This window comes from Dendrobates tinctorius, unplaced genomic scaffold, assembly GCF_039654945.1.
Source record: "Dendrobates tinctorius isolate UK_male_01 unplaced genomic scaffold, ASM3965494v1 ptg000151l, whole genome shotgun sequence".
Lineage (NCBI taxonomy): Eukaryota > Metazoa > Chordata > Amphibia > Anura > Dendrobatidae > Dendrobates > Dendrobates tinctorius.
In genome coordinates this window covers 6,403,678-6,431,389 of record NW_027361818.1, presented here as the reverse complement: position 1 = coordinate 6,431,389, position 27,712 = coordinate 6,403,678, and the positions used below count along the sequence as shown (strand labels likewise).

Sequence of the window (27,712 nt, the reverse complement as noted above, 5' to 3'; positions counted from 1 at the left end):
TTCCACTACTTACAAGAATTTAACAGAACCTAGAAGTAAGAAGTACCAGATAGATTGAGAAGTACTACAAGTGCCAAAAGTACCAGACGTAAGCCAGACGTGTGAAGACAGGAACCCAGCGTTGTCCATCAAAGGAGCTGAGACATTTCAAGGTAAGATAAAATGGATGTCATTAATTGTCTTGCTAAGCAGAGTAAATTGAAATTTAAGTCTGTAGACAATTCTAATTCAGAAGTTTTATGGTTAAGTTTATATGCCGAGTGTGAACTCGAGAATCAGAGGTTAGATTCTAAGTTTTTCAATAGAGAAAGAGAGAGATTAAAAAATATTCTACAGATGGTAGATATATTTCATAGATCTGTGTCAGAGAAATCCAAAAATGATTGTTGTGATGTTCTCGAGATTGGCTGTAAAGTTAGTGAGATTGACTGTAATCAAGTGTCTGTAGCAGCCATTGAAGGTGACCTTGCAGACGTGGAACAAGATGGAGAAGTAGGAGGAGACTTCAGAACTGACGTAGAGGACGTACAAGGGAAAGACGTACCACTAAAAATAGAAGACTCACAGGCCCAAATCCGAAGTAGCGTGAGGAAGAATTTGATAAAAATATGCCAAATAATTCCTGCTTATGACAACAAAATAGATGTTTATAGAAACTCTGAGATCTTTGAAAGTTGTACTGATAACTTTGATTTATCTAACGAGGAGAAGAATCAGTTGTTCAAAATGTGGATCCCTGTAAATTTTGCTAGGAGATTGTCTTTAAAGTTATCTGGTGAGACACATGAGAATTTAACTGATAAGGACAGATTAAAAATTCTCATTTTTTGTTCATCAAATGAAAATCATCCAGATATTGATATTCTTCAAAAATTAAGGATTGGTCGGAAGGAATGTATTTTTACGTTCATGTCCATATATGAACGTTTGTACAAAATGCTGAGTGAGAATGTCAAAACACCGTCCCTCATAAGGAGTTTTGTAAGCAAATTTTGGTTTCTAAATCCTGCATCTCGTGTTATTGCGTCACAAAAAGATTCTTTGTTTGAATGTGCGCAATTTCTTGATTTTGCCAGAAAACACGAGAATCGTGAGAGGAAAGTAAATTGTGCTAATTTTGTAAAGACAGGCAGAGTAAAATCTTATCAGAAGCCTGTATTAGCAAAGCCTTCTAAAATGAGATTTCCCCAAAATCAAATCTACGAAGAAAGAAAAAGAAAATCACATGTTTGTTATAAACCATATGGAATGATGCAAAAGAACACCGAAAAGACACAAATTGAATTAAGAAAAATGATGAGTTCTGATTTTCTTTCTGTAACAAAGATGGCCGAATTTAACAGACAGAAACAGGTGGTGAGTGACATCATGGCCTGTAAACTGAATACTCTGCTCCAAGAATCTATCAGCTTTAAAATGGCAAGAACCTTTCAGGATATTTTTTGCAGAGAAATAAGTATGGGTGTAGGAATTGGCTAGGAAAAAAGTAATATATATTGTGTAACAGTGTTATACAATTAGTGAGTTATAGAGTATAATCCTGTAGTTTTATGGTTTGTGGATATATACATAGTCATACAGTATATATAGAGTGTTTGTAGAAGTAGAAATAGTAGAACTGTATTTTTTAATGAAAATTAAAATCTACATCAGTAATAATATTTAGAATATGAATATGATATTAACCTTATTTTTTATGTTTCCTTAGAATTTTCATTTCAAAGCAGGACTTAATCGAGAAAAATTCTCTTCCAAGGATTTATGCCTTTATTTACACAGGATGTTGCAATAATTGCATGATTTTATATATCTAACCCTTAAAAGGAAATAACCAATTGCTTTTTAAAATGTTCTGGGTGTGTGTTTTTTTTACTGCATGGTTTGAATGACAACCACAGCAGGGGAATTTGAACCTTGTTCTAATAATACAAGTATACCAGTATACTATGTCCCTGTTCCTTAGGAAAAGAATTTTAAAGGGGGTCTCAACTTTTGCAAAGCAATGGAATTTTTTTTCCAGGCCTAAATGTCAAGTATAGCTATACATATATTTATGTCATGTGTATTTGGGGAATATTCAAAGAAATATTAAGAGACTAAATTGAAATAGTTTACAATGCATTGATAATTAGGATAATTTGGGTTAAAATACGTGTATTAAAGTTAATATGTGACACTGTCTGAGTGACAGTGACTGAGTGTATGAGCAGCTGCTGAGCGAGTAATGTGATACGTTTGTGAGACCTCAGGATCCTGAATGCATGAGAGAAAGAAAAAAAAAAAAAACCCCCCAAAGCTTTTATCTTTAGGAAATTATTAGAATATTAAGATACATAATGAAATATTATCTATACAACATATATTTCTATATTTCTATAGTAATTATTATTTCTTGATTTAGTTAATTGTGGATAAGTGCAATCGCACAACAAAATAGAAAATAGTTTAGGAAGAAAATCTATTCTTTCCTTATCAGCTTTAGCTCTTTTAAACAGGCACCAGCACAGAGCCTGGTATTCACCAGCTGCATCTGGGAATAGTGGACCTTCCTTCTCTGTCCAAGTGTGTTAATCTTAAACTACATTTAAATTAATTTTTCCAAAGGATAATTTTATGATATTCAAATTAATTTTGATGGTTACACATCTTCAGACAAATAATGGTATAAGCAAGTATAAATTCACATAATTTATACATTAATTATTTTTAATTTTGGTTTTGATAAATGAATTATTTCATGAAACAATATTTTTTGGTATTAAGGGGGAAATATGTTTTTTATCCTGACTACATAATCACATTTGATTAATACCTCTTCTTCACACATTTTAATAGGAAAAAAAAATATTAATAAGGTACAATGGTATAAGTATTGGGTATAATAATAAGTATTATAAAGAGTCATTTCTTTACACTAAGAGGAATTACATGCAAAGTTGCATGATTTGAATATTTTGATAACACAAGTTTATGACAATTATGAAATAATCCAGATCATGGAAATATTAAGGGTATATGTTACTGAAGACATAACTACTCTGCATCAACATAAAGGCCTTATTCTTATTTTTATTTTTATTCTTATTTTTCATTATTTTTAATTCTTTCACCAATATTTAGTAAAGTAATATCTACTGAGAATATTGCTTCATTAAATATAGCAATTATATGGTTCTATTACTAAGGAAAATGTTTCACTTCTGAGTTATATGCAACAATTCTTTTATTCATTCATTCGCTCACTCATATATTCTTATTTTGGTTCATGGCTTTACATTCCTACATATTATTAGTATAATAAATATATTCCTTATTAATAAAGATGAAAACACTGGTTACATAAAACACAGTGACACCTATGGGTTGAAAAAGGTAATTACACCTATGACATAAAAAAATGTTCTATCACATGAAAAAAATGGATAATAATGTATTATCACTTATTATTGGTTTATTATTTCAAATATTGAAATCCATATACAGTACAAATTCTGATAATAATTATATGGATATTACTGATTGCTATGGTACGCTGTGATATTATGGGATAGGGAAATTACCAGATTTGGTATAGAATAGGGAATGAAGACTTCAAGCAAGATACTGAAATTATGTTAATAAAGACTTTTCACATTTCTAAACTTCATTGATTTTTATCAGTTGCAAGAAGAAGAATGCCGCGATCCAGAAATCCCAGAAGGTAACAAAGCTATGATTACTGAGTAATAGACTGTTAATTACAAATGCAGTATCCACCACTGACAGTCACAATTAAAGTGTCTAACCTGACAACCAGAGGACGATGACCCTATGATGCTGAGATGAACGGTGTTATCACGTTCTTATCAAGTTCCAGAGGTTTTCAATCACCTGAAAAGCTTCGATGAAAGCTGGTGAACAATGAAGGTAATTATCAGGAAGCTACAACCCTGACATATGTCCTGTGCATTAGGACAAGGACTGGTTATGGTGCTATGTTTAGCAAGGAAGAGTCATTTTAACCCTTGCTTTGCTGACCAAAGACGTCACACCTGTTCAAAGACCAGTACCGATGGAGGATTCCAGAATATCCAAGGCGAGCCAATGTAAGCCCAGGTTTTTAAAGATAACACTGCACAGATATTAAAGCTGCATAGACTTTGTTTTCGTATTAACATTTGAAATTATGGACTTTGATTTGATACACAACACATCTATATGTTATAAGAAAACTGTATTTTTAAAAGAACCAAGAAGAAGACAGAAGACATCAAAATGAAGACCAGATGACATCAGATGATGATGATTGGACCTGAGATGCTTCAATTTAGACTTAGGGAAGTATAATTATACATATTTTATATGAATATTGTTCACGACTTACCATAACATGAATTCACATCAATTATGTCATTGAGTACTTATAACGGTAATCTGATATTATTATTATTATTATTATTGATATTAAATTATTTTGTCAAAGAAGAAGAAAAGAAGAAAGAAGATCGTTATATTTGAGGGTTCCAATTAATGTCTGTCTCCCTCAAAAGGGGGAATTGTTAAATATTAATAATCCGTTAATTTCTTATAAGACCCAGTTCTGTAGAATGCTTTAGCTTACATGACATAAGCTATTTTTAAGCTTGGCTCATGGTAGAAAGACAGCTCCATATATGTAGAGACCACGTGCTTTAGGAGACGTATATAATTCATGGCTAACTGTAGAGGGTGCTCTCTTCTTCCCTCACCATCATGAGAGACAGACGCAAGATGACATGACATAACAGCTGGTATATTACTTGACGGCGAGGAGAGAAGCCGAACTGAGACACAGCAGCCATTTGCTATTCAGGATCTCGGAGAGAAGAAGAATACATGTTGCTTTTGCCATGTGGGATCTCAGAACATGATCTAATGGACAATTTCTCTTTCACCTATTTTTATTCACCTGTTTTTCTGTAATAACCTTTCTTTGATGGAAGAAACCAAATAAACCACTATATTTTTATCTGGTAACTAGTCCTGAGTATTTTACAGGATATGCATTATTTTACAGGCGCTAAATTCGCCGACCTCGTGGCCGACCTCACGCTAAGGTCGGGTTTCGTTTCATGAAACCCGACTTTGGCGAAAGTCGGTGGCTTTTGAATTTTTTGACCCGTTTCGCTCAACTCTAATATTTAGTATTAGCTACACGTACTGGGGTCGTCGAAAGAGAGACGGAACTTTCATCCACTGACACTGACTTTTCAGAATCAGAGAGTAGGAATCGCCCCAACAGAGGGAGGAATAGAGGTCGGGGTAGAGTTCGGGGCTCACGGGGACCATTGGATAGATCTGATAATACCTCTAGTGGTCATTTTTTAGATCAAGTTTATGCCCTCAGGAACAGACCCCCCCCAAACCAAGAAGTAATCGAACCTTTAGCTAACGAGCCGTCCTCTGCTCAGAGTATTCAGATAATCAATTTATCAGAAAGAGTTATTGATCGTTTTGAGAGATCTGTGCTGAGTAGGGACCTCTCTTTTGTCCCAAATACAGATTTTGATCTTTTTAGGACAATTAAGGATCTTAATCTGTTTTTGAGAAATGTTAGGTCGAAAAAGTTTTTTCGAAAACAGGATTTTAATACTAGCTTGGAATTGGGCATACCGGAAGATATGTTGCCCGATGTTAGACTATTGGATTCTATTGCAGAAGTCGATCCTAATACTATAGGCCTTGGTCCTTTTACAGAACTAAAGTGTAAAAGCACTAGAATGCCTCCACCGACAGGTGATTTATCGGCAGTGAATGTTTTCTGTAATTTAGTGACTCAGGACCTAATCGAACTTTCACATTCTCAGTTCCATCGTAACTTTAATTGTTCCAGGGACGAAATGGAGGCCATTAAACAGCTCGAACAGGATGACAGCATTGTTATTAAACCCTCTGATAAGGGTGGCAATGTTGTCATCCTGGGAGTCGCTGATTACCAACAGTTATGCGACTCAATTCTTGCTGATGGAGATACCTATGAGATTTTGTCTTCTAATCCCATGAATGTGTATCGTGAGGAACTACGACAGATATTATTGGAGGCATTATCAGATAAAATCATCAGCAAGACTGAATTTGACTTTATTTTTCCTAGTCATCCAGTCATTGCCACATTTTATTGCCTGCCAAAGGTCCACAAGGGGCTTAGCCCTCTTAAAGGCAGGTCAATTGTTTCAGGGGTGGGCAGTCTTTGTCAGAATGCTGGAATTTATTTGGATCGGATTTTGTCTCCGATTGTCTCTTCTCTTCAATCCTTTGTTAAGGATTCACCGGATCTTCTCCGCCGGTTGGAGGGAATCACCATTGATCCTCAGTCATACTTGGCAAGTATAGACATTGAGGCCCTTTATTCATCTATACCCCATGTTCATGGTCTGGAAGCGGTAAAATACTTTCTGAACGTGAGAGGTTGCCAGTACCATGAACATAATCATTTTGTATTGAAGCTCTTCCGCTTTTGTTTAACACACAATTTTTTCACATTTAACCGTAAATTCTACCACCAGCTGAGGGGGACCGCCATGGGGAGCCCCTGTGCGCCGGCTTATGCTAATCTCCCCCTTTGCTGGTGGGAGGAGACGGTAGTGTTTGAGGGTGACCAGTTGGATGGTTCGTCTATGTGCCGTGTCCCTGAGTTATGGACACGATACATAGAAGATATATTAATTGTCTGGAATAACTCAGAAAAGGATTTTGGTGACTTTGTGAATAGGCTGAATTGTAATGACATAGGTCTCTTTTTCACATCAGTAATTGAAACCTCTAAATTGCCCTTTCTTGACATCCTTATAGAGAAAACCGAAAAAGGGGATTTGGTTACTTCCACATACAGGAAGCCAACATCGACCAATTCCTTGTTACATTGGGACAGCCACCACCCACAGCATCTGAAAAGGGCTATCCCTAAGGGACAGTACCTTAGGATCCGAAGAAACTGTTCCGATACCATGACCTTTGAAACTCAAGCCAGAGATCTGAGGGACAGATTTCTTGATAGGGGCTATCCCCAAAATGTATTGAAAGAAGCATATCAAAAGGCTAAGGGCTGTGAGCGGGTTGAGCTGCTGAACTCTAATAGTAGCAAAAAAGGTGTGGAAAATGAGACTTTGAGGTTTATCACAACCTATAACAACGGGGCGGTCCCTGTGAGGAACATTATTCCATAACATTGGGCTATTTTACAGATGGACAATGATGTTTCTCCTTTTTTGAGTAATCATCCTCAAATCACCTATAGGAAAGGCAGGTCCCTCAATAATAGACTCGTGCATAGTCATTTTTCCACTCCAACTTCAAAAACATGGTTGGATAATGACATCGTGGGTTGTTATAAATGTGGCCACTGTGTGGCATGTCAATATATTGGAGTGGGCAAGAGCTTTGTGAGTAACGTAATGGGGAAGAGTCACCACATCAGACATTTCATGAATTGTGGTACGAAAGGTGTTATATACAAGGCAACTTGCATCTGTGGATTGGGATATGTGGGTAAGACTATTCGTGAATTTAGGAGGAGGATCGGTGAGCATGTTGGGGATGTGTCACATAAGAGGGACACCCTGATTTCGAGACATATCCACAGTGTACACAATGGACAAATTGGATCTTTGAAGTTTATGGCCATTGATAGGGTCTTTAAACCAAAAAGGGGGGGCAACTGGGACCAATTGCTTCTTCAACGAGAGGCTAAGTGGATTTTTTACCTGGGTACAGTTGCTCCCAAAGGCCTTTATGACCAGATAAATTTTGGGTGTTTTATTTGAATTTTTCTTTGGCCTCTTTTCCTACAGTAGCCTTACAACCACTATGCTATAATCTCCTTTCTTTTGTCACCTCATGTGAGGATTTTGTTTACATATATGCAATCAAAATGTGTCGCCTTCTATATGTCCTTATATATGTCTTAATTAAGGAGTAAACCCCCCCTTCCCCCCTTCCCCCCTTCCCCCTTTCCCTCTTATTAGAAGTGGTATGTATAAAAATTAATTGGCACTCCCCTTAATGATTATATTTTTAGCATATGGAGGGATATTTCGGCGCTCTTCTGCTCAGCAGTATTTGACCAGTACTTGTCTGCTATAAATGGGACATAATAACAATTCCCCTTAATGATGGTGTTTCTTTTTTCTGCTTAGCAGTTATTGATTAGTGCTGTGATGCGCTGCTTAGTGCGTCTTATTATGGACTGGCTGATTATGTCTATTAAGTGGCGCAACACTAATGCATGTGCTGGGGGGGAGAGTTTATACATCCCCTTTGATCACTCGATTTCTTATGTGGGGCGCTTTTTATCTGATAGGGGTATACATCTGATTGATGTCACCGTGGCATTTTTTCTGCATGGACCGGAAGTATATGTGCATACAGTAATTGTCACCGGGGGAGGTAAGAGGAACTCCTTTTGTGCCCATATGTCTGACATTTTTTTGTGGACCGGAAGTCGGCTGCCTTGTCAGGGTGCACTTGGTGCGCCAACGCTTTGGGAGGCGGGGTTTAGTCCGCCTTTTGTCATCTTTTGCGGACCGGAAATCGGCCGCCTTTTTGTGACACACTTTGGGCGCCAGCGTTTTGTTAGGCAGAGCCATGTCTCTGCCTGTGACGTATCGCGTCACCTCCCTGGACCGGAAGTCGGCCGTGTTCTTAGGGTGCACAAGCAGTGTCAGAGGCGGAGTAACGCCTCTGACGCGTACGTCATTCCCCTGGACCGGAAGTCGACTGCCGTTTTAGGATGCACCGGTGGTGTTAGAGGCTGAGTGATGTCTCTTTTCTTTCTGGCATGCGTTCCACAACCGGAAATGGCGTGGGTAACGGCGCTTGTCGGAGGAACCGTCAAGAGATGTTCCACGCATGTGGAATAGCATATGTGACATATAAGGTAATTAAATGCAGCGACAGGTGTTACCAACTATGTGTGATTGCACATGAGGTTTTCTACATATATGCCCTTTTTCCTCCACTACCCGCGGACAGCATAGGGAGTGGAAGTTTTCCTCTCATTAATAGCACTATGGCACTTTACAAGCTTAGTCTCCTGAAGATTGTTCTTGGATGAAATGCGTCGGGACACTGCCTTAGGGAAAGTGCAGGGCGTGTGAAATTTAGGGCTAGTTGTGGACTGCCCTTGTTAGGGCAGGAGTCTGGGGATCAGTTTATTGTTAGCCCCTTAGGGATTTGGCAGGGTACTGTCTTCCCTTTATCTATCCTCCAGTTGGACTGAACAGAGGATTTTCTGTGACTCCTGACCCATGACTCTACTTGGTGAGACTGTTCCTTTTATTATTTCCTCACCTGATTGTCTATTTCTTGGTCTTGAGAGACCTTTTGTAATTTTACATGACTCTTTCATATATGTGCAATTAGGTTATGGCATTTATGAGTGATTTTTCACAATTGCTGTATCTATTAGATGTTTTGTCTACCTAAATTGATCATTAGGTGACCATCTATATCTTTAATTTTTAGGTGGGGCTCTTACTTCCCTTATTCGGGGCCCACCTGCCAGTGGAGCATTTGTATGCTCTTTTATTTCACATGGGTGACATATGTTAGTATTTTAATTGACGGATTAAAGGTTATGTTTTATTTTTCACCTATTGCTTTGTATTACATATTTATTTTTTTGGGTGAGATTTATGCCAATTTCCAACAGAAATTGTCTTATGCTTTATTATTTATATTACGTATGTACAGCAGTCCCAGCGTCTCCTATATAATGTATATACAGCTGTCTCAGCGTCCTCTATGTGATATAGATACAGCAGTCTCAGCGCCTCCTATGTGATGTATAGACAGCAGTCCCATCATCTCCTATGTGGTGTATAACAGCTGCCTCAGCGTCTCCTATGTGTTGTATATATAGTAGTCCCAGTGTCTCTAATGTGATGTATATGATTTACAAAACTTATTATGACAAAAAGTTGACTGCTTTCCTGGCCGACACAAACCTGGAAAAGCAGCAGTGAGAAACAACATGATCAGTATCACCTAAGATCACAGCTGCACCAAAGAGAAGCAGCTCGAACCCGTCACATTAAGGGTGAGTTCCCGTAATTAATTGTTTGACTAAATATACCGGGGTAATTTTCAAGGTGATCATTTTTGTGTGGCCACCGAATGATGGTAGAAATGTCCAAATGGCCCCGGCTGGAAAAAGGTTCCCCACCCCTGATGTAGACAGTGAAGTTGCAACATATAAACAGAACAGGCAGGTGCCTAGGATGCCATTTAAATAAGTGAACCAAATTTATGAGCTAAAATAAATTTAAAAATGGCCAAACAATTTAGATAATTATCCGCCTAACAGCTATAGAGAAAATACATACAAAGAAACTGAAGGAGCCATTATACTCTATTGCAACGTTATCGCAAGATGGACACTTGATCTTGCATTGAAAACTGCACTTGTGGCTGGATAAAAAGGGTGGAAGGAAATGTGGAATATGTGTTATACCTAAAAATTGTGGGTATTACTAGAGAAAAGATTGGGAGTCAGGAGGCTGTGTATGATCAATCAGATACCTAGCTTTACAATAAAGATCAAAGGAAGGTGTAGGAGAACATTTTGAATTCCCCCAGAATCAGGACGTGTACCGCTACTTCCTAATCCCAAAATTAAAACCAAAAACCCTCTGAAAGTAAAGCACCTCAACAATCCACTTCCCAAATCTCCCGCATCCTCACCCCTTGTACTTGCATTTGGGATTAAACCTGTGCAGAATATAATGTCCTACCTCAGTACTCCACATAATATCGGCATTGGTAATTTCCATCCGAATTCCTTCCGGCAATCTGGAATCATAACTTCCCACTATCTTCTGTCCCATGGAACCAGTGGAGCTCGGCTGCCAGTTTACAATGTCGTAGAGGGCTGGAGGATCCCCTTTATCGTCAAAAAATATGTGAGTTTTGTCTTTAGTCTCAAAATCTACAGTCTTAATGTAATGAAGGAGCTGAGGAAATACAAAGGATTAATACATTTATTATCTAATTCATCTAATGTAACATTTTTAAAGCTTGAGATCATCTTCTCTTCAAGGATGTACCATAAAGAAGAGCTCATGCAAATGTTGTCTACTGCAAGCTCACTCCATAAGGAGAGGATTATCCAACCTATTCTCCATCCCACTGAGTCAGAAGTCTCTGCTGGAGTCTCTAAAGCTTACACATAACCTGGAGGCACAACTTGAAGCTCCTGTGCTCCAACAGAAAATGTCTAAAAACACCCAAAACACTAGACTAATGTTGGCTAAACCTATTGATATCAGCATGTTTGGCTGACAGTCTAATATGTGTATGGCGGCCCACTATTTATTGTTGCTTTTATTATTTTTATACATTTCATATCATTTTTTGATATACGTTGACATGAATTTTTGAATCATTTTTATGGGGCTGTTTTTTTGATTATTTATCTTAAATATTTTTTTCATTTTTTTGTGATCAATTACTCTTTTCTGGTCCACCACTCTCAGCATTGGATTTATATATACATTCCTTTCTATTTATTTTTTTCTGTATTGCCTTAAATATATTCCTAATATGCACATGTCTTTTAGCAATACCACTGTTTGCCACATTTGTGAAGTTAAGGCAATTTCATTGGAATACTTTGTGTCCGGTATTTCCTTTTAGTCCATTGCTTTGGATATTTTGTTGGTTCTTCTACAAATATAAATACGCAGCTTCTTTACCTGCCAAGGACGTAAGGATGAGATGTTGGCACAGGTACCATTAAGGAATGGACCATTTCCTGGTTCACATTTCAGCAAGTTATGTATGGCCCACGCAAAGGCATAAACTGCTGTGTAGGCATTAAATGTTATTCTGAGGTCCACATTAGCCATGACACTTTTAAAATTTTCCTCCCCGATACATTCATTTATTGTTTGGTTTGGCATGCCATCAGTTCTAGTATGGAGGTTCATCCACTTGCAAGAAAATGTCTCCTCCCAAAATTCAAGTAAAAATTGATCATTTTGAGACTCTGAGGGGTGTAAACTGTTTAGATGCTCTACAAATCCATCCATCTGCCCGCCATGAATAGCAAAACCTATGGTGCCCATCAAGACAGGTTGGAATTCTTCTATGTTAAGAAGTATAGACGTTGACCATGATTCACTGGCTATCCAGATTTTCCCAGTTATGTTTTGTTTGGTCAATTCTTCCACCACAGGCATGAAATCAAAATCTGCAGACAAGACTAGCACCACCTTGGCTGATGAGTCTTTGATAACATTAACGATACGTGGAGCACCTCTATTGGATTGTCCAGTCATGATAGTCTCAATGAAGGCCACACAAGCTCCAGCTTGGACTAGTTCTTGCTTTACTATCTGAATGCCAGATTGACCATAATCATTATCGGTGGCCAGTAACCCAACCCACGTCCATCCAAAGTATAGGATTAGCTCAGCTAGACCTCGAGATTGAAACGTGTCACTTGGTATTGTGCGGAAAAATGAATGGAACAAGTTCCTATTGCTGAGGAACGGACTGGTGGAAAAGTAACTTATCTGTAGACAAAAGAGAGAAAAATATGTTTTGGATCAATATGATGGCCATATTGACTATTTAAACAGTGATATGGCACACATCATGTAATCAATTATAGGGAGAGAAGTACTGGCAAAATCTGACTTGACAGACCTAATTTTTTGTTACAGTGGCATTTTTGGGCGCCCCAGGTCAAAATCCCTATTATTGTGAAAGATGAAATGATTCCTAAAAGGCCTAAAGTTAAAGATGACATACTTCCTTTGCATTTTAGGCAAAAAGATAAATAATGTCATTTTTTTATTTTAAAAATTACAAAGAGAAAAATGGGCATATGTAAAACTTGGAAATTTGTGTGTTCAGATAACTTTGACCAAGGTTTCAGACCTTAATTAGCCTGTTAGGGTTATGGCATGTTCGCTCTCATTGGTAGGAAAGGCCAGGTGATGCAACTTTCTCAGCTTTATAAAAACCCAGCCTCCTCTAACCTTCTGACAAAAAACAGCAGCCATGAGTTCTTCTAAGCAGCTGCTTAGCACTCTGAAAATGAAAAAGGTGTAGGCCCGCAAAGCAGAAGAAGGCTATAAGAAGATAGCAAAGCATTTTCAAGTTGCCCTTTCCTCAGTTTGAAATGTAATTAAGAAATGACAGTTAGCAGGAACAGTGGAGGTCAAGATAAGGTCTGGAAGACCAAGTAAAATTGCAGTGAGAGCTACTTGTAAGATTTCTAGAGAGGCAAATCAGAAGCCCCACTTGATTGAAAAAGACCTTCAGAAAGATTTAGCAGACTCTGGAGTTGTGTAACAATATTCTACTGTTCAGAGACACCCGAACATATGGCCTTCATGGAAGAGTCATCAGAAGAAAACCTCTGCTGCATCGTCACCACAAAATTCTGTGTCAGAAAGTTGCAAAAGAACATATAAACAAGCCTGATGAATTTGGAAGCATGACCTTTGGCCCGATGAGGATAAAATACAACACTTTGCCACAATGATCAAAGGTGGAGAAAAAAGGGCACAGAATCTCAGGAAAAGAACCAAACGCCAACCATTAAGCATCGGTGTGGATCAATCATGCGTTGGAATTGGGTTGCAGCAAATGGTATGGGCAACATTTCACGGGTAGAGGGAAAAATAGATTCAACGAAATTTCAACAAATTCTTGTTGCAAACATAACACCATCTGTAGAAAAGCTGAAGGTGAAAATAGGAAGAGGATGGCATCTACAAATGGATAATGATCCTAAACACACATCAGAATCCACTATAGACAACCTCAAAAGGTGCAAAATGAAGGTTTACAATGGCCCTGACAGTCCTCTGATCTAAACATCATTGATAATTCTGTGGTAGACCTCAAAATATCAGAGGATGCAAAACAACCCAGGAATCTCACAGAACTGGAAGAATTTTCCAAGGAAGAATGGAAGCAAATGCTTCAAACAAGAATAAGACACAAAAAGTGTTTTCAAGCTGTGATAGTCTCAAACGGGGGCGTTGCTAGGTACTAACAATGTAAGGTGCCCAAAATTTTGCATCAACCCATTTCCTTTTCGTAATTTTTAAAATGTAAAAGATGAAAATGCATATATATTTTGCATAAAATAGAAAGGAAATGTGTCATCTTTAACTTTAGGCCTCTTAAAGATCATTTTATCTTCTATTTGCTTAACTGTTCACAATAACTGTAATTTTACCTCAGGATGCCCAAACTTTCACATACTGTATAAGTGGGCTGACATGTGTCCCTTGCTAGTAGTGTGAACCAATTCAAGAAAATTCAGATAAAAACACAGAGGTGAAAAATTTGTAGTAGCTTAGATAAAACACGTGGTAAGGAAAGGAACATGTGGATATGTGGACAAGGATTTATTTAGACAGGAAGGACCGTTCTGGGACATAAACTGTTCCTCAAACAAGGAGAACCATGTTCACCTTACCTGCGGATATCTGTATAGACCCAAGATCTGAGCCATGAGGATTGAGCGTGTAGATGCAGAATCACCAATAATCCCAGCCAGTGTTCTTTCTTCACCACAATGATAATTTGGGACTCTTGGTTCCCCTCCTGATAACATCCACAAGGTGCCTTCTGCTACTCTTTTCACGACAGTGCAAATTTCATAAATCTGGAATCCCAGAGTGATATTGGGAAGAAGATCTGGGTTTTTATTGATCTCGTCTACAGCGAATATAAGAGCTTGCATGATCTGGTAGTTTCGAACTTCAAGTCTAATAGAATAAAATGTAGATGTTGAAGGTATTTTTTGCACATACCTGTATCTATGTAGTAGAACATGTCATACTATTCTCCTTAACCATCCCTTAGGTCTTATGGATCTACAATTCCCACTTCCTTTTTTAAAACACGTTAGGCTGGCGCTGTAAATGTTGATTCAAGGGTATAACCTGGAATCGATTAGTTATGATAGAGAGATACATTAGGATTTTGTAAGAAAAGCCTTTATAAATACTGTCCCAATTCATCTGTTCATTTCACATTTGGAAAATGTATCACTCACCCAAGACTACTGATATTCACCCCATTAATAATCTCTCCATAGATCCTTCTCAATTGTTGATCCAGGTAAGATGTGTCTGTACCTGTGTACCTGATGGAGATTCTAGGATATCGAGAAGTTCCTTGAAAAAGTTTTATTAGGACAGGTTTTAAAGTCACACAGGACTTCTTCCTCAGGATAAAGCCTAATCAACCTCTCAAATCCTAACCAAGATCCTTCTGAAGTAACATTCTCTTTTCTTAAGAATTAAAATGACGGCTATTTTTCACTAGTAACTTACCTCTGAACTGAGAAAGGGCAGACATAGAATTGGTATTTGCTCCCATGAGAAGGTAGCTTCATATCTCCAATAGGACTGGAACAAGTTAGAAGGTTTCTCTCCCGCAACATTATTTTTATTATTGGGTTCCAGCAGAGAAAGTTCACTTATCGGGCATTGGCAAAGGCCATTGTGCTTCCATAATTATCTACTTTAAAGAACGACGCCATGTCCTCGTGTCCTGTAACAATTACCATCATATAACATCCTAGTATCGGATATCTGGTATTAATAAGCCCTCCCCACCAGTGCTGGACTTCATATCTACCTACTGCCAAATGAAAACAAATACAAGTCTTGTAGATTTCGATAGACTTACTGTTGACATATAAGATCTTCTGGTTTGCTTGTAAAATGAGTTTCTGAATAAATTCTTTTCACATGAATGGAAAATGTTCCTCCTATGACCAGGTCCCCAAACTGACCTAGATACCCACTGAAATTGCCACCAGGTATCTGGCAGCCTACATTGGACTTCACGCCTTCATTCATTTGCACAGAGCAGGTATATAAAAGCCAAACCTCACAAAGCAACAGGGATGTGATCTTATATAGCCACTGCATATGTCGTAAGGTTGCATTCAGAACTTGCAGATCAAAAATTAGATAAACCGTCATGATCGACTTTCACATAGAGATATGGGACTAGAAAGTTGATGAGGTGAAGAAGACCACCCAAAGAGCCACAATCTTCTATTTTCTACCTTTCTTCTACTCAAATAATGTAAAATCTTCGAATAAGACAATAGTCTTAGGCTCACACACACAGTAAGAGATCTCATCTACTTAGAGAAACCAGATACATTCAAGTCATGGGTTTATAGAAACCATCAGCCTTTCCTTCACCTTCTTTGCTTCCTTCACCTTCTTTGTCCCTTTAGTTTCTCTTGGCTTTGACTTTCTTCTTCAGCTCCCTCCCCTCTTGTTTTCTCTCCCTTATGCTTCTTTTGTCATTCTTTTTTCTTCTTTCCTTTTCCTACTCTTCTCTTGCCTTTTCCTCCTCGTCCTTTCGCCCTCCTTTTCTTTGTCTTTTTGTCTTATCAGGGTTCCTGTCCTTCCTTCTTCCCCTTCTCTTATATTCAGTTCTCTCCCTTCCTTTTCTTTAATCTACTCTTACTCTCTTTCTCGTCTCCTATTGTTTTTTCTTCTTTCTCTTCCTTTCCCCTGTTTTTTTTGTTCTCCCCTTCTTCCTGACCTCCTTCCCTTTACCCTTTTAACTTCTTTACTTCTTTGCCTTGAAAGTCTCTATATCCAGTCACTTGTAAAATGTCCTTTTAGTACCAGAAGTTTAAATAATCCCTGAAGGGTGTTTTGTGTGGCTGAGAATCAAATATCTCACCCCAACAAAATCCCCCACAAAAAAAAACATATTTTAGTCTAGAACATATTGAGAACACAGCCAGTCCCTATCATCGAGCACAGCTTACTCTCAGTCATGTGTGCAAAAGTATTCCACAAACACAGCACACACACATAATGCCATCTCTCAGAGAGCAAGAAGATCCGTGGTTTAAATACTTAAAAGGTGAATTGTTCCTGGGAGGCTAGAGGGTAATTATTGGAAAGGAAGCTGTCAAAACCACTAAACATCCCAAGTGACTTGTCATCATCTTATACTAGAATAATTTACAACCTGCTCATAATGAAATCATCCAACCGAAATAAAAGAAATACACTGCTGAAAAAAAAAATAAAGGGAACACTCAAATAACACATCCCAGATCTGAATGAATGAAATATTCTCATTGAATACTTTGTTCTGTACAAAATTGACTGTGCTGACAACAAAATCATACAAAAATCATCAATGGAAATCAAATTTATTAACCAATGGAGGCCTGGATTTGGAGTCACACACAAAATTAAAGTGGATTGTAATGTCCTTAAAAACAAGTCAAAATGATGCTCAGTATTGTGAGTGGACTCCACGTGCCTGTATGACCTCCCTACAATGTTTGGGCATGCTCCTGATGAGGCGGCGGATGGTCTCCTGAGGGATCTCCTCCAAGAACTGGACTAAAGCATCCGCCAACTCCTGGACAGTCTGTAGTGCGACGTGACATTGGTGGATGGAGCGAGACATAATGTCCCAGATGTGCTCAATCGGTTTCAGGTCTGGGGAACGGGCGGGCCTGTCCATAACTTCAATGCCTTCATCTTGCAGGAACTGCTGACACACTCCAGCCACATGAGGCCTGGAATTGTCCTGCATTAGGAGGAACCCAGAGCCAACCGTACCAGCATATGGTCTCACAAGGGGACTGAGGATCTCATCTGGGTACCTAATGGCAGTCAGGATACCTCTGGCGAGCACATGGAGGGCTGTGCGGCCCTCCAAAGAAATGCCACCCCACATCATTACTGACCTACTGCCAAACCGGTCATGCTGAAGGATGTTGCAGGCAGCAGATCGCTCTCCACGGTGTCTCCAGACTCTGTCATGTCTGTTACATGTACTCAGTGTGAACCTGCTTTCAACTGTGAAGAGCACAGGGTGCCAGTGGCAAATTTGCCAATCCTGGTGTTCTGTGGCAAATAACAAGCGTCCTGAACGGTGTTGGACTGTGAGCACAACCCCCATCTGTGGACGTCGGGCACTCAGACCATCCTCATTGAGTCGGTTTCTAACCGTTTATGCAGACACATGCACATTTGTGGCCTGCTGGAGGTCATTTTGCAGGGCTCTGGCAGTGCTCCTCCTGTTCCTCCTTGCATAAAGGCCGAGGTAGCATTCCTGCTGCTGGGTTGTTGCCCTCCTACAGCCCCCTCAATGTCTCCTGGTGTACTGGCCTCTCTCCTGGTAGCGTCTCCAGCCTCTGAACACTTTTCTGACAGACACAGCAAACCATCTTGCCACAACTCGCATTGATATGCCATCCTGGATGAGCTGCACTACCTGAGCCACTTGTGTGGGATGTAGAGTCCATCTCATGCTACCAAGAGTGTGAAAGCACAACCAACATTCAATATTGACCAAAACATCAGCCAGAAAGCATTGGTAGTGGGATGTGGTCTGTGGTCCCCACCTGCAGAACCACTCCTTTATTGAGGGTGTCTTGATAATTGCCAATAATTTCCATCTGTTGTTTATTCCTTTTGCACAACAACATGTGAAATTGATTGTCAATCAGTGTTGCTTCCTAAGTGGACAGTTTGATTTCACAGAAGATGGATTTACTTGGAGTTATATTCTGTTGTTTGAGTGTTCCCTTTATTTTTTTGAGCAGTGTATAAAAAATGTTGCCCTAATAGGAGGCATTCCCAAAAGAAAGTTGGGGTCATTGAGACATATTTGATGGAAATGTTCTTGGTTACTGTAGATTTTATAAATACATTATATTACAATTTTGCAAGAATTGTTTAATTAACTCTCCAAATATAACGCGATTAGACTAAACTGGATTGAGACCTCCAGAGGAGACATGACTGGTGGTCCAACCCTCACCTGCACTGTGTTGGGGTATATCTGCTTTACTTACATAATTCATTCTGTCAGAAGTCGTAAGAATTGTTGTTACCTGTGTCCAGAGTCACATCACAGCCTTGTCTGAATCCTTTAGAGTATCTCAGTGTCTTTTGATATTTCCACCTTCTCTATCTCTTGGCAATTCATTTTTGACGTTTTCGACCACTGGTGAGTTTTTTTAGTGTTTTTTCCAGCACTTTTGCAGAAACGGTCTTAAAACACTTGTAAAAATGTCCAGCCATGATTTCAGCATTCCCATTGACTTCAATTTTAAAGTATAGAGCATCTTCATAGCAGAAGATGCCTGAAGAATGATGCACTCACTTCTTTAATCCACTTGTGTTCTTTGGGAACCTGAAGCTTTTAGAAGTCGCCCAAAAATATGAACATGTGCACATCAAGTTATTTTTACATAGAAATGTTTGTGTTTGTGTGTTTTTCGACAAAAGTTGTAGTATGCACATACCCGGCTCGTACCCTTAGCTAAACTCGAAATCTCAACTCCACAGGGTCTGAGAGTCATTCTAGATGGATTCTGGGATCTGCTAACAACTAAGAGCAGCTCTATTGTGTCAGACAGAAGTACCAGGGGTGTACATAGAAATCATGAGGTTTCATAGCAGAAGTCCTAGCTAGGCCCCCCACAGAAAAACAAGAAAATTATATTTGCCTGGGTCACAGAAGAGCATACCTTACAAATTTGCAGCCCTTACAAAGTAATTTTTCTCATATTGAAGCCCCTTGGTAGTCTCACGCATTAAGATACCCCTATCTTAGCCACCATAAAGTATGATGCCAACAAAAGTCCCCACCAAACTCAGTATAATACCCGCACAATGAATTCATAGACAGTACCCACCATATGTACAGCTTGATGATCCTACATACCTGCTTCCCCACAAAGTATTATGACTCCACAGTGATCACAACACAGTATGATGGCCCCGACATAGCCCTCCATACAGTAAAATGGCCCTCCATACAGTATAACAGCCCTTACACTCTTCTATACTGTATGATGACTCCTAAACAACCCTATACACATTATGATCACCCAAACACAATTCTCCACCTTATATAATGGCCTGCACCCAGTATAATGGCCCCCACAAAGCCCTCCTAACAGTATAATTGTAATGAAGTGGAAAAGCTGCCCACATACGCCCTGAAGATCTTGAGATCATATAATGCATTGCCATGTTTTGAAATGTTGTTTTATTTATTTTCTACACAGCAAGTTTGTTAGCAGAAAACAGGGTTAATAGTTGGGGACTAGCCCAGTAAGGGAGAAGTTACATGAGCACACAGCAATTCAATTTCCTGTTTGTTAGCAGATAGGGCTAAGCATTGAGAAATAAGAGACCTATGGTCTCGCTGCTTGCAGATTTGAATAGAAATGGTGTTGTGTATGAAGAGAAGAAGCCATACATCAGATGAAGGGAAGAAAAAAATTAGGCTATGTCATCGAGTTTCATTTGGGGACAGAGGATCTGCCGCCTTCTGTCCTCTGGATTCTGCTGTGGGACCTTTAGTATCCACCCAGCCTCGGACTCCGGCATCTGGTCTCAGGCGTTCAAGCCTGGTGATGAGCTCCTCTGTACCGCCTGTCCCCAGCTTCGCTCCGTACGTCCTCTCTCTTCCCTGTTCAAGCTCTAACTCCTACACTAACTTCCTCCTCCTGACCAGAGAGAGCAGCTCCCCTCAAGTCGGGTTTAGAGCTCCCCCTGCTGGCCTGGAGCAGGAACTGTGTTGTATGCTGGAAATACCTGATAAGGAAATTCCTTCTTTGCTTCCAGGCATGACATCACTCCCCACTGGAGGGAGGCAAGGCCACTGTGGCAACCGAACTCCTGGGGTGCCACACTACCAAACTGATTGTCACCATACATAATAACTATTGTTTCAGATCTCACATATTAGGAAAAATCTGTCATTATTAATTGTCCACATTTGGATGTGGATGACATGGTACCAATTCTTTAGGTTGGTGGTTGAAGTGAAGAGTAAGAAGTGAGAGTGGAGATGGGCAGTTGCTTTTCAATGATAATGTTATAGGTTATCTGCCTTGCCTTCATTCATTACCTGCTCTTTTCTGGATGTAACAGTAGTAGATGGGAGAGGGAACAAAGAGGGAATTTATGGTCTGTGGTAAACTGGATGACAACCCTATGAGCAGAAGCCTAACCTGAAGCTCCTGTGTCAAAACAAAATTTCTGACACCCCCTGCCTATCAAGTGTCATTATCCAAGTGAACATTGGGCTCCTTCTGGCACAAGAGTCCAGCTGGGACTGCTACCAATGCCCTTCATGTAGGCCCTGTAATAACTGCCTTAGATGAGTCTGAAATCTGATGACTTTTTGATTCAGCAAACAAAAAAGTAAAAGTTTCCATTAACAGAAATCAGTTAGTTCTATACAGCATGTATTTCTTAGCCTTATTTATGAAAGAGGCATTCAATAAAAATGGAATTGGAAATAGTAAAATGAAAGATGGCACCAGATCACTGAAGGCCTTCTATATACATTAGATAACTGCTGGCCAAATGATTGACCAATACCTCTCACTCCTGACTCTGACTGAATGCTCCTGTGTTCTCTAAGAAAATGGCTGAATGACTCTTCTGGTAGCAAGTTATCTCCACGGCGAACAAAAGGTTCAGCCTCTGAAATCCTTCTCTCTGTAAATATTGTCTGACAATGGAGAGTCAAGTGGACCCCATACAAATTAACCTGGTTGGCGATCCCAACTACATGGACCGGGTTTTGGTCTTGTCTCTCCTTTCCCGGTCTGGTGATGTCATGTCAGGGGTTAACTTTCTCTGCCTCGCTCCTGTGTAAGGTCAGCTATATCTTTGTGCTGCATCCTGAAGGCAGTGTCAGTTATATTTCCTGCCTATGGCATGTGAAGCTGGCTCTGGAGAGCCCCTGGTTTGTCCTGTGTTTAGCTGACTTTGCTTGTGTCTGTGTACTCATTCCTGCCTGTCCCGTCTCTGTGTGTCCCTTTGGGTTTGGATTCCCCAGTACTTGGCTCGGCTTTGGCTCTGACCTGATTCTGTGTCTTCCTTCTGATACCTCTTCTACTGAGTGGCACTGATCTACTTACACTCCTCTGACTCTGAATTTGTAATTCCCCTTTGTACTTCGCTACTCTCTGGTATCGATCCGGCTTGCTGACTATTCTGCTGCCGGTAGCCTCGCTGCAGTTATGTAGTTCTGCCCTGTGCAGGACTTCTATTCATTCTCCCCTCTGCTGCTATCTAGTTGAGTTTGCACTACTCTGCAGCTACCTGCAGTGCTGCAGCATGACATTATAAATGACCATAGTCAGTTTTTTTTTTCCTTTTTGCTATGGATCCGCTTCATGCCCTTGCAAATGAGATGTCAAATTTGACTCAAATGATGCGGGATTTGTCTGTTGAACATAGAACTCTGGCTACTTCCCATAATCAACTCGAGAGGGAACTTACTGAGACAGTTAAGTCTGTTCAGGGTTCTATGACATAATTAGCCTGTAAGCACTCAGACTCCATAGATGTCTCTTTACACTCTCCTGAACCTGATATTTTCTACAGGGAAAAAGAGAAGTTCTGTACATTCAGAGAGAGTTGTAAGCTGCTTCTTCAGGTGATGAGAGTCAATGGGTGGGGATAATCATTTCTTTACTCCGGGAGGGTACTCAAACTTGGGCTTTTTCTTTACCTGTGACTGCCCCTGAACATGTGTCTGTGATAAGTTCTTTGAGGCTTTAGGACTGATTTTCAACAAACCAGACAAGGTCAGGGTCGCAGAGGCACGATCATGGGTCTCTTTCAGGGTAAACTCACTGCGGAATGATATTGTTCGGAGTTTAGATGGTGGTCCACGAAGTATCTTGGGATGACTGCGTTAAGATGTCAGTTCAGGAGAGGACTGTCAGATCATCTTAAGGACGCTCTGGCTCTCCATCTGCCACCCAGTTCCTTGGAGGATGCCATTCATATGGATCGGAGGTTGCAGGAGAGAGGAGTAATCCAGCGAGAGGACCCTATCCATCTTGCTACACCCGAAGTGATGCCCTATATGGATCCTATGGAAGTTGGGGCCACTAACCTCAAGGAGAAGGAGAGGAAGCGACGACGTGAAGGGAGGTTATGTTTTAGCGCTGCACCTTGTGCGCTATAGTGCGCATGTGCATTGCTCCCCTATATTAACATGTGTGCGCGTGGTTTAGCGCATGTAAGCGTTCATTAGCGATTTTCGTGCGCTGCGTTTTTTCCAGGTGTGCGCCCAGTCGCGCCAGACGCTACATGTTGCATTTTTTGTTCCGCCCAACATCCGAAAAAATGCATATGCGCACGTGTGCACCCGGAATGCGCAAAAACTAGCCTTACAGTCTATGGGTGTGATGACGAGCGCATGGCTCAGCTCACGTCAGCGCTTATCAGCGCTTATCATAACATGCTTTTTTTGAGTAAACAATGTCTAGACACTGGTTGAAACCACCCCCTACACAAGCAACATTGTTTGGGATGAGTTTAGATAAATAAGGTGTCTGCCTGCACTGTACCACAACTCTACAGACAGCAGGCAGACAGCAAAACCACACAGAATTTTGGAGCTTCAGCAGCAAGAATGTGAGTATTCTTCATCTAAATGTATGCCTGGCTTGTCAAGTTTATTATGTACTAATGGTTTGCATTTTTTTTTACAAGCAGTATGTCTTCTTCTGAATCCAATTATTCCCCATCCCGGGAGGAAGTGGCCCAAGCAGAGCGTGAGGTGATTATTTTTGATCCTTTGGGTAAGTATAGCTGCTGCCTATACAAATGTCTAATAATTTTTATTCTTTTTTTCAGACAACATCATCGGACCCGTCTAGTGACACTGAACAGCATGAGCAGCAAAGCCAAGTCCCGGCGGTGACACGTAATGTAAGTCTAATCAATTTGAATGTTGATTTTTTTAATTTTCTTTTTTTTAATCTTCTATCATTCTTCTTTCCTGTTTTTTTTTTAAACATTTTCATTCACACAAAGATTCTAATTTTTTTGATTTTTTTTCTAGGTTCCACAACGGGATGAAGACATCTACCTGGATAATGAACACCTGATACAACTTGTCCAGGAGCGTGTCCCGTTGTGTGACAGCAGTGACCAGATGCACAAGGACAATGTGGTGACCCGGAGGCTGTGGAATGAGGTGGCCGCAGCGTTGATGGATGGCTAGGACAGCGCCCCTGCAACCTCCAAAAAGGCGTAAGTATTTACCTGCTCTGTGATGCCGCAGTCACTATTGACCTTGATTACTCTGTTGTGTTTACTGATAGATATAGTCTATCTGTAAACACAACCATAATATCAGGATCAACAGTGACTGCTTTGGGTATTGTATTGCTGAATTGTGCTGCATTGACTGTTTGTACTGATGGCACAGTTGTGTTTACTCATAGATATATTCTATGTGAAACACAACCGTAATATCAGGATCAATAGTGAACGCTTTGGGTATTGTATTGCTGAATTGTGCTGCATTGACTGTTTGTACTGATGGCACAGTTTTGTTTACTCATAGAATATATCTTGCATCATACTCATAATTTTTTTTTTCCAACAGTGAACAAAGTCAGAACACGGTGGCACTCGATGAAGGACCGCTTCAACATTGATGTTCGTGCTGAGGGACAGGTTCGCAGTGGTTTAGCGGCAAGGACCAGAACCAAATACCGGCACCATCATAATTTGGAATTCCTAAGACCGGTCCTTGCCACCAGAGCGTAAGTATTTTTTTTTTTGGTGGTTTTAAAAATAAATGCTTTTCTAGTCCACAGCTGATGCGTCTTGTAAATGCATGACAGTAATGTTTTTCCTTTCTTTCCACAGCACCTGGAACAGCACCCTGCAACCTATCCCTGGAGCGGTCCTTCCTCGGACCCGTGCCAGCCATCCGACAGCCAGGAAGCACCTTGCAGGTCAGCAACACAGACAGCTGGTGACCAGGAAGCTGGTCAATCAGGCGTTCCCCTGTTCCAGGTCTCTGCCACTGGTTATGCGGGCACTACCCGCCAGCAGCAGAGGGCCTTGGACAGGCCTGTCTTGCCCGAGTTCATGCACTTGAGCGAGGCCTTTCATGCCAGCCTCAAGTCGCTGTCAGACAGAGTTGAAAGCTGTTTTTCCCTCATGGAAAGAGGTTTTAACCAAATGGAACACCGTTCAACTCTGTCGAACAGCGCCTTGACCGTCTGGAGACCGACCTCAACAGACCAGCTCACCATTTCTTTAGTAAAATCGAACGGGGCATGGCGGATCAACTTATTCCTGAGCAACAGCTGAGTGTGTTGCAGGCCTGCAACACTGCTTACTTGCAGTCTATGCAGCAGAATCGGTACGTGCAGCAGTCATGGGTGTCATTCCCACTTGTGCCACCACTGACTAGCTTCACAACAGTACCGACTTATGCTGCATACCACTGCACGGCCACCTCTATGCAAAGCCTTGACAGCCACTATTACACCACCACAAGTCTGAGTGCTGCTCGTCACCTCACCGCCACCACCATGGCAAGCGCTGCTCCTATCTGGAACACCACCACCACCCACACACCTGCTTGGAGCACTACCACTGTGACCACTACTCCAACGTGGAACAGCCCTGCCGCCACCCCTCCTACATGTTGTAGCCCTGCCTCCACCGCTCCACAAACATGGACCAGCACTGCCGCCACCAGTCCTCCTGCAAGGACAAGCACTACCACCGCCACCACTGTGCAGCAGCCGCCACAGCAGCAGCAGCCACAACAGCAGCAGACACAGCCGCAGCAACAGCAGCCACAACAGCTGCAGCAAACGGGGACCCCCATTCCATATTTGCTCAAACTTCTATGCATGCACAAGACTCAAGGTGGGCATTGGGCACAAGGAGGTCCAGGCAGACTACTTTAAGGAGCCAAAAAAAGACTAAAAAATTTGACTGTACCTCCCCCATCTCCTCCTAGTTTGTCTACCTCCATTTCCATCAGTGACCTCCCTTCCCCCACAACTTTTGTCGCCCCTTCTCCTAGAACACCTTCATCCACTGTAAGTCGTTTCCCCAAACGAAGGAAAAAATGAAAAAAATTTTTAATTTTGTTTAAAATAAGCTTGCAGTCATGGTTTACCATAATAACGTTTTATTAATGTCTTTGTCGCCGCCTGCACACACTGCGCCGTACACACACTGCACCGTACACTTTGTTTATTTGCCCACTCATATCTCCACTACTGACACGTTTCTTGTGTTTCAAGGAAATAGGTGTTGTCAACAAAACAAATATATGACTTGTATTCTGACCACCCCTCTCTTCAGTTTGCTAAAATTGCACAGACTTATTAGAAGATGGTGTTGAGTGCAAGGCATATCTATTGTCACCTTGTCAGGTTTCATAAAAACTGAATTGAGGATGGTCTGTTTTCACCATCCTCCTTTTTGTGAGACCAGCCCGGGGAATTCTATAGATATACCTTGTAAATAGCCACATCCTCTATTCAGTGTGTGTTGAATTAACTGAGGAAATGATGGTTAAAAAATAAGTCATATGTACAATACCCAGGCCTAGTATCATAACTATATATCAAAACTGGTCTGATGAATACACATATGATTTTTAACCTGCAGCGCTGCTTCAGTCTGAACATATTTCACGCAGACTGTAGCGATGCTGCAGTTTAACTCATATGTGTATTTACCTGGCCAGATGTGATAACATTCTGAAGTCAGGATGCGTTATTTTGGGAGTCCTCACTTCATCATGACACTAGGCCTTGGCGATTGTAGAAGTTGTATAAACTTTATTATCTGTCCAGTCTCAGTTCAAACTCAAGCCACAGTGGTGATCCTACAAATAATATTTAGAGTCACATGGTCAGGTGTCCCATAAAAAATGACGGATGCGAGTGCATACCCAAATCACAATTTTTAACTTCAGATCATGTGACACAAATATTATTTGTATTATCCACTGTCGCTAAAAATTGAACAGAAACTGTAGAGTTGATAAAGGTCATACAAATTGTGTGTATGCATAGTCACCTAGTCAGGAGTGCTAGTAAATTCATGATGCACAAAACACAGCATCATGAATTCACAGGAATACTTGCACAGTTGATAATTGTATTGCAGTGTAAAAAGACATAGTGCACTCCGTACAGGTTTATTTATTAATATATACACACAATAAAAATTTTCTACACCATTTGCTCTTGCCATTCCACCTGTCCTACATCTGAGATGAAGTAGGCCGCAAATTGGTCCCTCATTTGGCCAACTTCAGCGGATGACCTGAGAGGGTGCTGAGTGAATTCAGGCAATGGGTTAGGAGCAGCAACATCGAGTTCAAAGGTCGGGTGCTCTTTAGCCATCACAAAATTATGAAGAACCACACAGGCCTTCACCACCTCATCGACTGTTTCCAGTTTAAGATTAATGGCTGTGCTGAGAATTCGCCATCTGGAGACAAGAATCCCAAAAGCACACTCTACAGTTCTGGCCCTGGTCAGCCTGTAATTAAAGATTTTTTTTGTGTGGTCAAAGTCCCGGCTGGAGTAGGGTTTCAGCAGGTTTGCGCACATTTGAAAAGCCTCATCCCCAACCATTACAAAGGGCTGTGGCGGAGCTTCGGTGTGGGGAAGATGCCGTGGCATGGGGAAATTAAGTTGATTGCCATACAACCTCTGGCCCATGTCCGAGTTCTTAAAAGCCTGAGAGTCATTCCCACGGCCAAATGCACCAATGTCCACTGCTACAAACATACATCCGGCATCCGCAATGGCCATGAGTACTGTAGAAAAGTACTTTTTGTAGTTATAGAACTCTGATCCAGTTCTTTTGCATTTGATTATCTGAATGTGTTTCCCATCAACAGCTCCCAAACAGTTGGGGAA

At 40.6% G+C, this 27,712-nt stretch overlaps 1 protein-coding gene across 1 annotated transcript in view; it reads right to left on the bottom strand.

Moving 5' to 3' along the window:
- The window catches only part of LOC141049899 (extracellular calcium-sensing receptor-like), a 57,417-nt gene extending 41,446 nt beyond the window's left edge, over window positions 1-15,971 (bottom strand). Inside the window, exons 1-4 of the mRNA XM_073546738.1 lie at window positions 15,673-15,971; window positions 14,453-14,744; window positions 11,709-12,530; window positions 10,749-10,967 (exon numbers count right to left, since the gene is read on the bottom strand). Coding sequence (XP_073402839.1) covers window positions 10,749-10,967; window positions 11,709-12,530; window positions 14,453-14,744; window positions 15,673-15,971 — 1,632 coding nt within the window. The remainder of the gene's footprint in view (window positions 1-10,748; window positions 10,968-11,708; window positions 12,531-14,452; window positions 14,745-15,672) is intronic.
- Window positions 15,972-27,712: the final 11,741 nt, after the last annotated feature.